Source organism: Elgaria multicarinata, chromosome 10 (genome assembly GCF_023053635.1).
Source record: "Elgaria multicarinata webbii isolate HBS135686 ecotype San Diego chromosome 10, rElgMul1.1.pri, whole genome shotgun sequence".
In the NCBI taxonomy this organism is placed as follows: Eukaryota; Metazoa; Chordata; class Lepidosauria; order Squamata; family Anguidae; genus Elgaria; species Elgaria multicarinata.
This window is the reverse complement of record NC_086180.1, coordinates 58,271,597-58,289,550: the sequence shown is the minus strand read 5'-3', so window position 1 is coordinate 58,289,550 and position 17,954 is coordinate 58,271,597. Positions and strand designations below refer to the sequence as shown.

General features: G+C 43.2%; 1 protein-coding gene across 1 annotated transcript; it reads left to right on the top strand.

Annotated features, from left to right (window-relative positions):
- The first annotated feature begins 284 nt into the window (after positions 1-284).
- PDCL2 (phosducin like 2) lies at positions 285-17,247 on the top strand. The gene is made up of 6 exons (XM_063135106.1): positions 285-317; positions 1,637-1,757; positions 6,098-6,188; positions 8,646-8,789; positions 9,441-9,649; positions 17,129-17,247. Exons 1-6 carry the CDS (start codon positions 285-287, stop codon positions 17,245-17,247), a joined length of 717 nt encoding a protein of 238 aa, XP_062991176.1.
- Positions 17,248-17,954: the final 707 nt, after the last annotated feature.

Genomic DNA, 17,954 nt, shown 5'->3' with positions numbered 1-17,954 from the left:
TGACTGAAATGATAGTACTGCAGAACGAGAGGCTTGTGGATTACAGCTAGTGTCCAAAATAATTTCTAGTGAAACTATGGAAAAGAAACTTTTACACTGATAACTGTTTATTTTGTCAGAAGTTAACATATTATTTGTACTCCCTCGTGGTGTAAAACTGCTAAGTCAGGCTAACTTTTTAGATCAACCTTCTCCAAGTTGGAGATGTTTTTGACTCCAGTTCCCATCAGCCCTAGTCAGTATGGTCAACAGTCAGGAATGCTAGGAGTTGTAGTCAGAAACATATGGAGACCACCAAATTGGGAAAGACGGCTCAGGTAAACTACCCCAAACAATAATGCTGTAATTAATCATTATAATAAAATCATGCATTCAAGGTACCTAAAAATCATCATGCTCACCCTTTTCCTAACCACCTTGAAAGCTCTCTCTTATTAGTCTCACATAGTGTTTGCATGTCCATCTATGTGCTGAGGTATTTGAGTAAGGGACTCCTATCTCAACCAACCCTGCTCTTTATTCCAGTCAATAATTTTCATCCAAGTTCTCCCATGTTATACATTTTCCCTGGATGTTGTTGAAAAAAAGTGCAGGTAAGGCTAGGAATTGAATTTACTGGGAATTTCTGAAGAGGATTTGACGTTTGGAAACAGCTATCCTAAGTATCTTAAAAGAGCACATGGCTGCACTATTATTTACCACTGGAAATGCAGGACACATTGCAGTATTCTAACCTGGATGTTGCAAGAGGGGATAATCTTGCTTCGGCTATTGGGCGGTATAAAAATGTAATAAATAAATAAATAAATAAATAAATAAATAAATAAATAAATACAGCAAAACGATCCCTGTAGGATAGGAGCAGATAACTGCCTAATGAAAAAGCAGCCTGACCAAGCCAGATTTATTTATTTATTATTATTTTATTATTACATTTATATCCCACCTTCTTAAATTCTGTACGGAACCCAAGGTGACATACATAATCTCCATTTTATCCTCACAACAACCACCCTGAGAGGTAGGTTGGACTGGCCCAAAGTCATCCAGTGAGCTTCCATGGCCAAGTGGGGACTAGAATCCGGATCTCCCAACTCCCAGTACTGCACTCTAGCCACTAGGCCACACTGGCTCTGTAACTTTTACCTAGTTACCTTCTAGAGTTTGGGTAGCATAAATTTAGGTGAAACCTTTCCCATCACTGTCTTTTCCAGGAAAAGTTGTTCCTGCTTGCCTATTATAGAGAAGGCTATTTCGCATCTACTACCAAAGCAGTAGGATCAGTAAACGTTTCAGACCAAAGATTCTGGGAACTGAAACGGGGATCCTTCTGAATGCAAAGCATGTGCTCTAGTCACTCAGTACAAGCTTGGGCCCATACTTGGTTTTGTGCAAGTTTAAGGCACTTGCACAACATGCCCCCCTGGCTTCTGTGGGTTTCCCTCTCCTGCTGCTCCCCCTCCTTCACATTCCACACCATTCTAGAGGGTTCCCTCTGAAGTGGCTTTTCAGGGACTCTGAGGAGGAAGAAAGGGCAGCAAAGCATTGTGGGCACCAGCAGAGCCTTGATCACACTTCTCTGTATGCAAACCAAAGTATGGTAGATCAGCAATATTTTTGACTCCCATTTCTAAAGGATCCAAACGAAGATACAGAATGGAATGACAGATTAAGAGATTTTGGGATTCTGCCTCCAAAAGAAGAGGTAAAGGACGAAATTGAAGAAATGGTTTTACGTTTACAGAAAGAAGCGGAAGGTGAGGGTTAATATCAACATCATTTTATTTCAGCAGCATACTAAGCACTGTAGTACAAAAGTAGCAGGTGATATTATCCCTGCCTGATAGGTTTTCGATCAAATACAAATGTTGTTCTGCATGTTCAGAAAAGCCACACAGTGACCTGGTTCAGATGATTAAATAACTCACCATTTGTTAACTGTGGGTTGTTTGCAAGCAGTAGGGAGCAAGTAAGTGTGGTGGTTCACACCTGCTCAGACGTTTCTGTTTTGCTAAACAACCCAGCAATGCCACATTCCTTGTTTGCCATGACATCCAAATCTAGGGGAGCTGGAGAAAAATCCAGAGGATGTGCCAGAGGTTCTGGAAAATCCACTGAGCCCCAAGAGGGCCACAATGGGCCACAGTGCAGATGTTGGGGGATTCACACATCTGTATCCTAAGTTGGGAATCTGGGCTGTTGAGGGAGAAACAACCCAGAGTTTTAAGCAACAACAAACCATGGGTTAAAACTCTGTGTTCTCTCTCTCTCAACGATCCAGAGCTCTGGGTTCAGATGTCATAGTGAACAATCCAGGGGTGGGAGCAAAACAGAAGCAGGCAAGTGTGTAGGAGCCAGCATGCTTGCATACTCTTGTGCACTTACAAACAGCACATGGTTTGTTAACCATAGGTTGTTTGATCATCCAGACTAAGTCAGTGGCTGAGGTCAGATGACATGCTAATCAACAGGGGTGTGTGGGTGTGTAATAGGAGCAAAATGGAAATCAACCATTGATTAGCGTGTCGTCCGAACTCAGCCAGTGTAGTCTTTTTGGGACTGTACTACTTCAGAGTGTAGATGGAAGAATCAACTGTTTGAATTCATCCACACATTAAACACTGCCCATGGAAAGCTTGTCGTTTTCTGCAAGTAGGGAGTTTTTAGTATGGGAAAATATTCAAACAACAGATCCTGATACTGCATTTTAAAGGAATTCAGCCACAGAAGGCTGGGGGCCTAGCTTTTTCTGAATGAGTAGATCTGCTCTAAAACTGCCATCGTTAACACAGACCTGGAAATAACTTCTGCCAAGAGTTTATTGCACTTAATAACCATGAATTGCTGTTCTGTAAGCTTCTATTATCCTTCCTTTTCAGACACTCCTAGGGGAAATGCATTTTTTAATTTTAATTGTATTTGTTTAGCTTACGATTTTTATATCCTGCCTTTCAACACGGGCCCTCATGATGACTTACAAACAAATCCATATGCAAACATAATAAGTAACCTAGACCTTACTGTGGAGTTTTGCCAATTACATACATATGGTTGGATGCTTTTGTTTACAGGCACACACAAGCTTCCTCTTCCAGTACTTTAAACTCCCCTGGGCAGGATCTACACTACTGCTTATAATGGTTTATAATGGTTATGACAACTGTTCAGGCCCAGGACACATTACATATACAGTTTTCATACCGTTTTAAAAGTCTTATATCCTGCTTGGTTTAGTTCAGACATCTATATATATAAAACGCTTAGGTATGTTTCCGTACAGGATTCAGCTGATACAGGTTGTTAAGCAACAGTAACAACATGTAACATCAGCTGACACAGGTTGCTAAGCCCCTCGCCCGACTCCTCCGGGCTTTCCAAGGTAATCCTACCCCCCTTTCTGCCTTTTCGCTCCCACCCCTTGAAGCGGGCAGTGCCACGGTCCAGAGCATGAGTGAGGCACGGCTGGGGCCCTTGGTGGCTGGGTGGGAGGCCGCTCGCCTGCTGCGAGCTGAGGCCTCGGCCTAATCTCATGCGAGCTGGGCGGGCGGCCTAAGGCTGACAGGAACCCCGGGGAGAGGGGGACAACTGCTCCCCCTCCCCCGACCTCCCTGCCCCCCAGGTCTGCCAGACGGCGCTGTATCGGCAGCCTCCAAGCAGCCCGCACCCCCGCGATGATATTTAATTAATACATTTTAAGATATGCTACAACAGCATATGTTACGCCGGGTACAGCTAGTTCATCATGATTGTTTTAAAATTAATTATAAATAAGAAACAGTGCATTTCATTTAGGTATTTATTTGTTCAATTTCTTAGGGTGACCATATGAAAAGGAGGACAGGGCTCCTGTGTCTTTAACAGTTGTACAGAAAAGGGAATTTCAGCAGGTCTCATCTGTATGCACGCAACACCTGGTGAAATTCCCTCTTCGTCACAACAGTTAAAGCTGCAGGAGCTATACTAGAATGACCAGATACAAAAGAGGGCAGGGCTCCTGCAGCTTTAACTGTTGTGACGAAGAGGGAATTTCACCAGGTGTTGCGTGCATACAGATGAGACCTGCTGAAATTCCCTTTTCTATGCAACTGTTAAAGATTCAGGAGCCCTGTCCTCCTTTCCATATGGTCACCCTACATTGCTATTCTACCCTTCCTCTAAGGAGCTGAGTGGCAAACAAAGGCCTCTCCCATTATTTGATCCTCACAAAAACCCTGTGAAGGAGGTTAAGCTTAAAGACCCTGTTCAGATAAAATGCTAAGCCATGGTGGTTAAGCTATTTAACTAAACATTTGAGTTAACGTGTCATGTGAACCATTCCTAACCATGGTGGATGCATAACCATAACTCGCTAGCCATTTGTTGCAAAAGGGTTAGCGGCTTAACCATGGCTTAGTGTGTCATCTGAACAGGGTCAAAGAGTGTGACTGGCCCAAGGTTGCCCAGCAAGTTTTGTAGCTATGGACATTTGAACCTGGATTTTCCAGCTTCTAGCCTGACGCTCTATCTACTATGCTCTGCTGGTTATCTTGACTGTGCATACTTTGTTGCATTCATTGTCCCAGTAATACCTGCAACATCCCTATAAAATTGGTCAGTATCATCTCCATATTGCACATGGAAAGACTGGCAGAGATGGTTCCAGGTGGAGAGCACCTAGTGCTACCAGTCAGAAGACTTTGTGCAGTCTTATGTCTTTTTCTCAGTGGATTTTCTTTGGTAATAAGAAATATGGAAGAAGTGGTGGGAAATCATGGGTGGGTTACAAATGGACGAAGGCAATGCGTAGTCGACCCCCCTCCCACTCCATCCATAAAATTCTGTGAATGAGGCTGGGCCATTATACATTAAAAGACTCACCTGGAAGCAACCTGAGAGAGAACAGGACTTGGCCTGATAAGGACTCCTATTAAGTTCTTGGCTGAGGTAAGATTTGAATTGCGGTTTCCTGGCTTATCGCTCCCAATTGTTGTCAAGTTTTTCTTTGGACTCTCATAGGAAATGAATGTTCATGGGTCACTGCTTTCTCATAAATATATGGTTGAGGCATTTTCTTCTATTCTTTGGTTTTTGTCCTGGCTAGACTGAATCCTAGCTTGGCCCCTGACCAGAGGTCAAGGTGAGTCATGACAGGAGTATAACAGTACTAGTTAAGTATCAGGGTAGTCTAGAAGAGCAGGGACTTGGGGAGAAGCTAGAATCAGGCACAGGGGAGATGTCCAAGGGCAGGTGTAACTCCAGAAACAAAGGGTCCAGAAGGAGTCTGGGTGTCAGTCACCCAGGAGGTTAATAAGTGTGGGAAGCAAGGTCAAAAAGCCAGGCTGAGCTGAAGACCTGTGTGGTTCCAGCAACCCTTAACTGAGAGCTGATATAGCCTGGTCACCCACACCCTGCCCAGGGCCGGCTGGAACTGGTTACTCCAGGCTTCAAAGCCTCTTTCCTCCTGGAGAGGTCCTTACTTCCAAGGAGCTCATTACTCCTGAGCAGCCCAGTTTCTTTGGGACTTGGGGTGCAAACTTTATCCAGTGACCACTTGTGCCTGCACTCTCTGGCGTTGGTGCTCTTGGGGGCTGAGACGCAGTTTAACTGCCCCCTCTGACTCTGCAGAGTGAGGCATCCACCACAGGTACCATGGGGAGCCCTTCTGCAGGTCTTTTGTTGTCTTCCTTTGCAGATGAGCTTTGTGGGGCCTTTCCTGTATTGGTGGAATCAAGAGGTCCTTTTTGTCCCATAGCATCTTCAGCAGTGAAGGCTGGTGGATCTGATGTCAGTGGGGTGGTGAATCTACTCTGGTTTTTAGTCAGAACCAGTCAGAATTGTAGAGTTCTGATCAGTTTTGACTAAATCCTAGCCTCATTCACAGCTATATCCTTGTCTGAGGAGGATCTATCCTGGGTTGGACCCGGGCTGGGCATGACAGTTATGCACAAATTATCATAGAATCATAGAATAGTGAAGTTGGAAGGGGCCTATAAGGCCATCGAGTCCAACCCCCTGCTCAATGCAGGAATCCACTCTAAAGCATTCCTGACAGATGGCTGTCCAGCTGCCTCTTGAAGGCTTTCACCGAATCCTGTATTTGTTTTGTTTTTGTTTTCAGTGAAGCCATATGAACGAATGGATCTGAAACAACTCAAAGAAGCTGAAGATGTATTTGATGAGGAGGATATGAAAGCCGTTGAAATGTATAGGTATGCTACGATTCTAGTGAACATATTCAAAGCCAGTATTCTGTAAGAAGGACAAAAGATCCTAACCTGGAGATGAAATATGGAAAAAGAAAGCACTCTTCATTCATACCTGACTCTCCCCATTAATAAACTAAATACTACTAGGTCATTTAACTGCTTTGAGGCCATTTAATAGATGAAAAACAATTTCCATTCAAACACTTACAGGATTTCCATAGGTGAATACTGCCACCTAGTGCTTTTATATTCAAAAATGTTTTCACCTCTTTAGTTTGTTCCTAAATGGTGTAGGAACTTAGTATTCATCAAATTAATCTTTTGTACGTTAAGGTATGTAATTTTCTAGTTGGGGCCACACATTTCGTGCATTTTCTAAACTTATGCTGCCCACTGTGATATGGCATTGGAAAATTGTATTTCTTAAGACAGTCACTCCATTAAAGAAATCTTATTGCTCGGCTTGGTCCATTCTCTTCTGCTGCCCCTTACGCCTGGAACACTCTTCCAGAACATTTGAGAACTACAAGTTCAATCACAGCTTTTAAAGCTCAACTAAAAACTTTTCTTTTTCCTAAAGCTTTTAAAACTTGATGTTGTGCAGACTTCTACTGTTACTTTCTACTGTTAGTTTTACCCTACCCTGTGCCTGCTTACCCTACCCTGTACCTGTTTGCATTCTCTTCCCCTCCTTATTGTTTTACTATGATTTTATTAGATTGTAAGCCTATGCGGCAGGGTCTTGCTATTTACTGTTTTACTCTGTACAGCACCATGTACACTGATGGTGCTATATAAATAAATAAATAATAATAATAATAATAATAATAATAATAATAATTGATTTATGGGTTTACACTACACTTCTCCATTGAGTTAAATTGGAATGATTCCCAGATAAGTCTTTATAGGATTGAAGCCCAAGTTGATAAATTTGGAATCTGTCTAGATGTGGAACAGTATATAAATGTTTTGAATGAATGGACGAATGAATGCATTAATAAATTGATTTAATTTGCTTACATCTCACAAAACTAATAGTTCTGATGAAAAACAATGGCTTGTTTAGACAACATGCTAAGCCATGGTTGGGTCACTAACTCTTTTGCAGCAAATGGTTAGTAAACTTGTTTAAACTGTGGTTATATAGCCACCATGGTTAGGAATGGTTCACATGACATGCTAAGTCATGGTTCACATGGCACACTAAGTCATTTTTAGCTCAAAATGCTTAACCGCCATGGCTTAGCGTATCATCTGAACAGGGTCAATATGTCCTTATTATACTTCAGTTCCACACAGTACACACATTATCAAAATGCAAGCAATTACACTACGTAGATGCAGATAATGACATAGGATATACAAATATTTCACATGAATTAATTAACAGTATCTGTATATCAGTCATGTGGAAAATACAGCAGCAAATAATTATGTATCACAATGCATACCTCAGGGTGCAGAAAAAAATAATCTTATACATGTCTACTCAGTGGTAAGTGCTACTGAGTTTAATGGGACTTTTCCCCAAGAAACTGGGTACAGGATTGCTGCCAAAGACCTGATTCAAATTTAATGATAATCCAGAGTACGGGTTGAGTATGGGTTGTTGTTGCATTGTAGGTTACATGTGAACCCTGCACTATACTTTTATTATGGATTGTTAACCACAGACAACCACAAACAATCCACAAACAACCCAAGAAGAGAACCCAGGGTATGTTGTTGAGTTGTGAACTCTGGATTGCTTATCATTAACCATAGTACAGGATTCACGCATAACAACAACCCACACTTAACCCATACTCTGGGTTTTCATTATTTTTATTTTATTTATTTATTATTGCATTTATATTCCACCTTTTTACTTCCAAGGAACCCAAGGTGGCATACATAATCCTCCTCCTCTCTATTTTATCCTCACAACAACAACCCTGCGAGGTAGGCTGGGCTGAGAGTCTGTGACTGGCCCAAAGTCACCCAGGGGGTTCCATGGCCAAGTGAGGACTAGAACCCAGATCTCCCGACTCCCAGTCCAACACTCTAGCCACTACACCACACTAGCTTTCAGGGTATATTGTTGGGTTGTATGAACCAAGCTAGCATTTCAGATTTAAAAAATAAAAATGAATAAATTATCTTTTTACTATGTTTGAAATAGTAGAAATGGAATTATTTGTGGTAAACACTTGGAGATTCTGATATGGGGGAACTTTCAAATAAATGATCTCCTAATACACATTTCACACATCTATGAGAGGATTGCCCACATGAAGGGCTGCATATTGGAACAGTCTCATTTTCCCCATGACTAACAACACTCCTTTCTGCAAACCTGTGAAGAAAGGGAGTGATATCCTAGCCAGTCCAAACATTGTCAGACTCTCTCCCCAATTTATTAATTATTATGATAATATAAGGGTTACACCAAGGTGTTAGTTGTTGTTTTTTAATTAGGAAACAACGTTTAGAAGAATTAAAATCTCTACAAAAAAGACAAAGATATGGAGAACTCAGAGAAATTTCTGGTGAGCAGTACATAAATGAAGTTACAAATGCACAAAAAGATCTGTCGGTTGTCATCCATCTATACAGCTCAAGGTAATATGAGGATTTAGTAGGGGGATTGTGTTTTAAAATTTAGATAGAATAAAAACAATATGCAAACTACAAAAAAGTTACTCTGAGTCAGTTTTCCCAAACTGGCTCCCCACTCCCCAATATTTTAGTCTACAACTCTTACTACTAGCCATGTTGGCTGAGGTTCATGGGAGTTGTAGTCCAAAACATCTGGAGTGCAAATTGCCACCCAAAAGTGAAAAATGGGTGACTTGGAAAAAGCCACACCACTGTGGAATTTGCAGGTGAGATTCATAGAAATTGGAACTCCTTTGAATCCGTTGTGATTTCTCCAACATATTTATCAGCAGCCCTGGGTTTGTTCAGAAACAAGAACAACTTAAGTTGCGTGGGATAGATCACCATGGGACCATCTCATGTCATGGATGTATCTATAGACTGGTGGGCCAGTGAAATCAGTGATGAATGCAGAGCCTTGAATGAAATATGCTGACCCTATCAAGGAGACAGCTGGGTTGAATCCAATGTAACATGTTTCTGATGTGACAATATACAGGATTATTTATGGAGAATGTCTGGTGGAGTGTTTTTAATATTCTAGTATTTTTTTTACTTGTGTCAGAATGATGAAATACATTTTCCTTTCTGGGATTTTTTTTTTTTTTTTTTTAGCATTCCAATGTGTTTATTAATCAATAGACACCTTAGCCTACTGGCCGCCAAGTTTCCTGAAACAAAGTTTGTGAAAGCCTTAGCCAGCAGCTGTATTGAAAATTACCATGACAGATGCTTACCTACATTGTGTGTATATGAAAATGGAAAGATAAAAGGCAAGTTCATGGGAATTACAGAATGTGGAGGATTACAGCTTAAAGAAGAAGGTAATATTCAAGACGTTTTAGCAAACTCAGGCCTGAAGACAAAGACTTGGTTGGTTAATTCAAATCAATGTGAACTTCAGTATTACTGACCTCTGCAGCTCCTGGCTATATTAATTTCTCCTTCTTGACCTTTCTTTCTATGTTTTCCTTATGCTCTCTAATTCTTCCCTTTCTCTTATTTTTGTGACCTGCTACTTGTTCTAATTCTTATAACCAACCAACCCTCTTTATCTATGTCAGGCATAGATTTAGATAATTATTACATCTAATTTTTATAACCAACCCAACCCTCTTTACAGTATGTTAGGCATACTGTCCTCCAGATGTCTTGGAGTACAACTCCCATAAATGCTGAATGTTGGCCATGCTGGCTGGGGCTTACAGGTGTTATTTGGACTTTAGTTGCCTCCCCTTGATTTCTAGTCCTATGCCTGCCCTAGTCCTCTTTAAGACCTATGCCACTTGGCCAGACACCAATAGCAACCAGCAATTCTTTAGATTGGAGCAGCTGAGCCATTGACAACTAGAATCTCTTCTGACTATTTAGCGGCTTTGAGACAGACATGTAGCTGAGCCAATAATATTACCAATGCTGCCATCAGACTGTTTAGTGCATTGTAATACTGATTTTACAGCAAAATGTAATGGCAATTTGTAGGAGAATCAGTGAAGAATAGAACGTGCTTTTATTGTAGTGTATTCTAGTGAACAAGAACAGTGGCCATGTGTCCTCTTTTCCAGAAGACAGTCCTCTATTTGAAGGGATGCCAGCAGGCTGACCTCTATTTGAAGGTGTCCTTTGTATGAAGGTCTGGCCTGTCCAATTCCAGTTTAATGTTAAACAGACTGAACAGGCAGGCACACAGGTTACCGGATCAGTTTTTCACAGTATGGTGGGATGTTCTGTATTTCTATTTAAATCCTAATCATTATTTCTAATACGCACCTATAAATGTAAACTAGCATATACAAATCACTGTCCTCTTTGTCCTCTTTTTTGGAGATTCATAACTAACCACCCTAACAAGAAGGAATGAGTGAGGAAATATTGACACTTCATCCATAGTTGTTATATTAACAAAAAGATAGAAACTCACAAGTAAAGACAAGACATGTTCAATGTATCCTACTAGTGAAGGTACAGAACAGACTGCAGTTTGTAGCAAAGGCAACTATTTTCTGTAATTTTGCCTAACCAGACAAGACCTCTACGAGTAGCTGCGTGTCAGAGTAGCTGAAACTAGTTGCAGGGGTGGGCAACCCTTTATTTTGGGTTGAGGGGTGCTTTCCCTTGCAGATAATCTGTTGGGGGCTGCATGTCAGTAGTAAGCAAGGTCAAATCCCATGTTGGTGGGCAAGACCATAGTCAACAGTGAGTGGGTCACCACTTTTGCCCTATTCTTTCCCACACAGTGGTCTGCCAAGGAAGGGACACTTGCCTCTTGCCAGAGAACTGAACTGATCACATGCAGAGAGCTTCTGACATTATGTGTCAAGTGCCAAGCCCTTCTGGCATGTTTGCAGTCAAGCAAAGAAGTCAATCTCCAAGTAAATAAGATTTATTATGCAAATCAATAAATCAATCTAGAGCAGTTCAAGTTACAGACTTTGTCATCCTAAACTGGCACAATATGAAATAGACTACCTGAATATCTCTTTGAAGGATGCATTACTGTTAGGAGAGAAGTTGCTGCAAATCTGGTGCCAGCATGCGACACAGAACATGAAAGGCTCTCCCAGTCCCATCCTCAAAGAGGGTCTTCCTCTAGAGACTTCTTGTAATGGGTCAAATTTGTAGAATGCCTTAGTAGAATAGCAGTGTACTTCCTGACACTGCTATTCCCTTTTGACTTCTGATCCTTGCATCTGTCATGCCTACCTCCTCCCCCCCTCCCCGTGACTTGCTGTGTTCCCCCAGAGGAGGAGGTTATGGTTGGGCTTCAATCTAAGGCATTAGCCTGCACCTTGACAGATTCTTCTCTGTCAGTCTCCCTGAGGCTCTAGTCCCTCCCCTTCCCTTAGTACTGTTCCTCATTTGACTCAAGAGTCCATTCCAATGGCCGCTCGAGAGGTCTCTGCAGAGAAGTTAGGCCTAACACTGACATCATCTTGAGGACCACATTCAACTAAACTGAGGCTTGAGGCTATAGGATACCAACCCTGGACTAGTGTCCCCCCAAGGGACTGTTAACAAAATCCTTCATGGGCAACTTACTAACAGGATCACTACAAAAGCTAGTTTTCAAAGATTATTTGTCTGTCTCTTCTGCCAAGACGCTTGTTCATGCACTGGTTATTTCACGGTTGGACTACTGCAACCTTCTTCTCTCTGGCCTTCCTTCTTCTCACATCAGCCCGTTGGTTTCTGTTCACCACTCTGCCGCAAAGATCATTTTCTTAGCACGCCGCTCCGACCATGTTACTCCGCTTCTGAAATCTCTTCATTGGCTTCCAATTCACTTCAGAATCCAATATAAACTTCTCCTGTTAACCTTCAAAGCTTTTCACGGTCTAGCTCCTTCCTATCTCTCCTCTCTCATCTCACACTATTGCCCCGCTCGTGCTCTTCGCTCCTCTGATGCCATGTTTCTCGCCTGCCCAAGGGCCTCTACTTCCCTTGCTCGGCTTCGTCCATTTTCGTCTGCTGCCCCTTACGCCTGGAACGCTCTTCCAGAACATTTGAGAACTACAAGTTCAACCACAGCTTTTAAAGCTCAACTAAAAACTTTTCTTTTTCCTAAAGCTTTTAAAACTTGATGTTGTGCAGACTTCTACTGTTACTTTCTACTGTTAGTTTTTCCCTACCCTGTGCCTGCTTACCCTTCCCTGTACCTGTTGGCATTCTCTTCCCCTCCTTATTGTTTTACTATGATTTTATTAGATTGTAAGCCTATGCGGCAGAGTCTTGCTTTTTACTGTTTTACTCTGTACAGCACCATGTACATTGATGGTGCTATATAAATAAATAATAATAATAATAATAATAATAATAATAATAATGTGAAGAAAATAAATAAATGGTTGCTTTTGCTAAAGGTAAGACAGAAGAGCAACTAAGCTGTGCTGCAGTAGAAAGGTGTGGTCCCTAGTTCAACCGTTTAGAGTTATTTTGGAAGATCTACCTTCAATTGACTGAGCAAGGGATTACCTCAGTGCAGTTGTGTCTAAACTAAGAGCCAGTGTGGTGTAATGGCTAAAGTGTTGGACTGGGAGTTGGGAGATCCAGGTTCTAGTCCCCACTGGGCCATGGAAACCCACTGGGTGACTCTGGGCCAGTCACAGACTCTCAGCCCAACCCACCTCACAGGGTGGTGGTTGTTGTGAGGATAAAATGGAGAGGAGGAAGAGGATTATGTACACTGCCTTGAGTTCCTTGGAGGAAAAAAGGGGGATATAAATGTAATAAACAAACAAACAAACAAACAAACTCAATGTAGGGAGGAGAGGTGGAAGATGAGAATCAAATTCACTGGCAGTATTTAGTGGGGCTACAAAAAGAGGACACGCATCACCAAAAAGAGAACAAAAGAGAGTGTCTATTTGCATAAAATTTGCATATTCTGTGTGATGTATTTCGATTCAAATTTATAAATAATTAATATAATTTAAATAGAAATGCAGTGTATCTCACCAGAGTGTGGAACACTGTGTGTCTGCCTCTTCAGTCTGCTGTCCAGGTGGAGTTGATGGATCACTTCAAGGATTGTCTTTATACCAGACTTGGAATAGACAGCTCTTCAAAAAGAACACAACTTCAAAATAGAGGACACTCCTCTGGCAACACTTCAAATAGAAGACTGTCCTTTGTGAAAAGGGGCATGTGGCTAACCTAGTTAGAACAAGTTCTATGTCAAATGATTTCGGTCTGGCTTATAATGAGCCACGCCAACGTGTCTGAGATAAGTAAGAATCACTTCCAGATAACCAAGTAGAGATATGGTTAATATTTTTGTTTTTAGGTTCTTGGCATGCCACAAGTACCTTCTGCTGGTGTGTGTGTGTAGTTGGGATTAATAAAAATTATTTTGGGATAATAACAACTATATAATATACAGGCCAGATGAGGAGAAGAGGGGATAGATTCCTTACAGCTATCCCCTCTTCTGGTTCCTACCCCAACCGGATAGTTCCTGGCGGCCTTATCAGCTTGCTCCAGGGTCTGGTGGTGCTGCTGCTGAATGCCAGGTCAGTCCAAAATAAAATCTCGCTCATCCATGATTTGATTGTGGATGAGGGGGCTGACCTGGTATGTATCACTGAGACCTGGGTGTGTGAACTGGGGGGGGGGTTACTCTCACCCAGCTCTGCCCTCCTGGGTACTCGGTGCAGCACCAGCACAGACTCGAGGGCCGGGGAGGGGGGGTTGCTGTGGTCTATAGGAATACAATCTCCCTCTCTAGGCTTCCTGTTCATTCAAGTGCTGATCTTGAGTGTTTGTACTGTGTGTTGGGTACTTGAGACAGATTAGGGATTCTGCTGGTGTACCATCCACCCTGCTGCCCCACAGTCTCCCTGCCTGAACTGACGGAGGTTGTCTCGGACCTGGTGTTGAGGACCCCCAGGATGGTGGTTCTGGGGGATCTCAACTTCCATGCCGAGGCTGCTGTATCTGGAGCGGCTCAGGACTTCATGGCTGCCATGACAACCATGGGGCTGTCTCAACATGTTACTGGCCCAACGCATGTAAAATGACACACGCTTTATCTGGTTTTCTTGACTGGACAGGAGGATGGTGATCTGGAAGTGGGGGAACTAACATCTACTCCCTTGTCATGGTCGGATCACTTCCTATTGAGGTTTAGACTCTCAGCGGCCTTTCCCCTCTGCAAGGGTGGTGGGCCTATTAAAATGGTCCGCCCCTGGAGGCTAATGAACTCCGATGGATTCCAGAGGGCTCTGGGGGATTTTCCTGCTGGTATGGCTGGTGCTCCTGTCAAAGCCCAGGTCGCTCTGTGGAATGCAGAGATGACTCGGGCGGTTTACACGATTGCGCCCAAGCGTCCTCTCCCTCTGAGCAGAGCCCGGCCAGCTCCTTGGTATACACCTGAGCTGAGGGCGATGAAGCAAGAGGGGAGACGACTAGAACGCAGGTGGAGGAAAACTTGTGCTGGGTCTGATCGAACACGGGTTAGAGCTCACTATCGAGCCTACTCTGTGGCGGTGAGGGTGGCAAAGAGACAGTTCTTTTCCACCAGCATTGCGTCTTCTCAGTGTCGTCCGGTGGAGCTTTTCCAGGTGGTTCGCGGCCTGTTACACTCTGGGCCAGGGCGAGAGATGGTGGAACCCTCAGTAGCACGCTGTGACGAGTTTGCACGGCACTTTGAAGATAAAGTCGCTCAGATTCGTCATGAATTGGACACCACACCTAATGCAGCTCCACTAGTAGAGGCGTTCAGAGCGCCGTCCGGTTCAGTTTTATTGGATGAGTTTCAGTTATTGAGGCCCGAGGATGTGGACAAGGTGCTTGGCCAAGTCCGGTCGACCACCTGTGTGCTTGACCCTTGCCCCTCTTGGCTCATTACATCAAATAAGGAGGGGATCATCGGCTGGGTCCAGGAGGTTGTAAATGCCTCCTTGAGAGAGGGAGTGGTGCCGGCCTCTTTAAAAGAGGCGGTAATTAGACCACTCCTGAAGAAGCCTAACCTGGACCCGGAGGATGTTAACAACTACAGGCCAGTGGCAAATATCCCTTTCCTGGGCAAGGTGCTTGAGCGGGTGGTTGCAGGACAACTCCAGGCACTCTTGAATGAAATGGATTATCTAGATCCATTTCAATCGGGTTTCAGGCCTGGTTTTGGAATGGAAATTGCCTTAGTCGCCCTGTGGGATGACCTCTGTCGGGAGAGAGACGGGGGAGTGCGACCCTGTTGGTTCTCCTGGACCTCTCAGTGGCTTTCAATACCATCGACCATGGTATCCTTCTGGATAGGTTGTCTGAGCTGGGAGTTGGAGGTACTGCACTGCAGTGGTTCCGCTCCTACTTGGATGGCCGATTCCAGAAGGTGGTGCTGGGGGATTATTGCTCTGTGCCGTGGCTCCTAAGCCATGGGGTTCCACAGGGCTCTATCTTATCCCCTATGCTGTTTAACATATACATGAAGCCATTGGGGGAGGTTATCCGGAGATGTGGACTGAGGTGTCATCAATATGCGGATGATACCCAGCTCTACCTTTCCTTTTCATCAAATCCAGGTGAGGCAGTGGCTGTTCTGAACCAGTGCCTGGGCACGGTAATGGACTGGATGAGGGCTAACAAACTGAGACTCAATCCAGACAAGATGGAGGTACTGTTAGCGGGTGGTTCATCTGTCCAGCGAGGTGATGTTTGCCCTGTCCTGGACGGGGTTGCGCTCTCCCTAAAGGATCGGGTCCGTAGTTTGGGGGTGCTCTTGGATCCAGAACTGTCACTTGAGGCACAGGTGAACTCAGTGGCAAAGAGCACCTTTTATCAGCTTAGGTTGATATACCAGCTGCGCCCTTATCTGGACAGAGATAGCCTAGCTACAGTTTTCCATGCTCTGACAACCTCTCACTTGGATTACTGCAATGCGTTATACGTGGGGCTGCCTTTGAAAATGGTCCGGAAGCTTCAGCTGGTACAAAACAGAGCAGCACGCTTACTAACAGGGACTAGCCGGCGAGATCACATTACGCCAGTCCTTTTACAACTTTATTGGCTGCCAGTCCAGGTCCGTGCCCGATTCAAAGTGCTGGTATTGACATTTAAAGCCCTAAACGGTTTGGGGTCAGGCTATTTGAAGGAATGCCTCCTCCCATATGTACCTACCCAGACCTTAAGATCATCTACAGGGCCCTTCTCCGTGAGCCCCTGCCAAAGGAAGTGAGGCAGGTGGCTACTAGAAGGAGGGCTTTCTCCGCTGTGGCACCCCGGTTGTGGAATGAGCTCCCCAGAGAGGTCCGCCTGGCGCCTACACTGTACTCCTTTCATCGCCAGCTGAAGACCTTTTTATTCTCCCAGTATTTTAACACTTAATTTTAACTTAAATTTAAATCTTACTGTTTTAACTCTGTATTTTAATTTTATATCAATTTTGCTGCGTGGTTTTTATTCCGGTTGTGCTTTTTATATTGTATTGTGTATTTGTGCTTTTAACCTGTTGATTGTCTTAGTATGATTTTAATTTTTGTGAACCGCCCAGAGAGCTTCGGCTATTGGGCGGTATAGAAATGTAATAAATAAATAAATAAATAAATAAATAATTATCTGCAGGGCTGATTTCTAGGATACTTAAATAAGAGTGAGTCACCACCCAGTGAAACATAATAGCTTCCACCTTAAACATTTTATCTAACATTGAGTTCTAACCTGGAAACCTTATGCACACCATCTTGAGTTCCATCCAAAAAAAAGAATGTGGAACATGCATGTAATGAATAATAGCAGGATATAATGGGATTTTTTTTAATTGTTGAAGATATTGCTATTTCAGCTTGTCTGAACAACTCTTGCTGTTTCAGAACTTGAATGGAAGCTGGCAGAGGTTGGTGCTCTAATTACTGATTTAGAAGAAAACCCCAAGAAGAACGTTGTGGATGTGATGACATCTTCGCTTAGAAATGCCTCCGTTAATGTTTAGAGAAGCCCCAGCAGGGCTTGAGAAGAGACAACTGCTGCTTACACAGGAAGAATACATGAAGGAAGTACTCGACAGCTTTGCATTTCTATTTAGCCAAATTACTGTTGAAATAATATAATAAATGAACAAGTCTGCCAAAATGCCATTGAACCCATTTTCTGCATCAATACTCAGAATATAAATATTTTCTGCTCCAATCCAGAGCTGTGTGTGTGTACTACAATGAACACACAGAGCTCCTACAAGAATAAAGTTCCATGCAACACAATCCTATGCATGTTTTCTCAGAAGTTAGTCTTACTGTCATCAAGGCGGCTTCCTCCTAATTAGTGTGTTTACTATTGCAGCCTCACTCACCTGCATAGAAGTGCTCCTTCCAAGAAGTCCCACGTTTACAAAGAACAAACAGATCAAAGTTAGAGTTCGCATGTCATGCCAAGCTATCCTGAGAATAAGCCACCGTGGGTTGTTTGCTTGCTGAGCAATCCACATTATACTGAACAGATGAGCAGATATGCAGTGCATGGCTTCTTTCCCCCTCAGTCCTCCAGCCTGCTCCCTGCATGTATCTCGTGTACTTTGCATGGCAACCCATCTTTATCTTCTTCCCTATCCCTTTTCGGAGTACTTACTTCATTTGACATGGGGTTGTTTTTTGGTGGAGGGGTGCTTCAGAAGTATACAAATGAGACCATAATTTTTTAAAA

Bases quoted from the DNA above. Each gene is read 5' to 3' on its own strand.
- PDCL2 (XM_063135106.1), top strand. From the start codon at position 285: ATGGAGACCACCAAATTGGGAAAGACGGCTCAG. The intron at 8,790-9,440 runs GTAATATGAGGA...TTTTTTTTTTAG, and splicing joins ATCCATCTATACAGCTCAAG to CATTCCAATGTGTTTATTAA. The intron at 9,650-17,128 runs GTAATATTCAAG...TTGCTGTTTCAG, and splicing joins ATTACAGCTTAAAGAAGAAG to AACTTGAATGGAAGCTGGCA.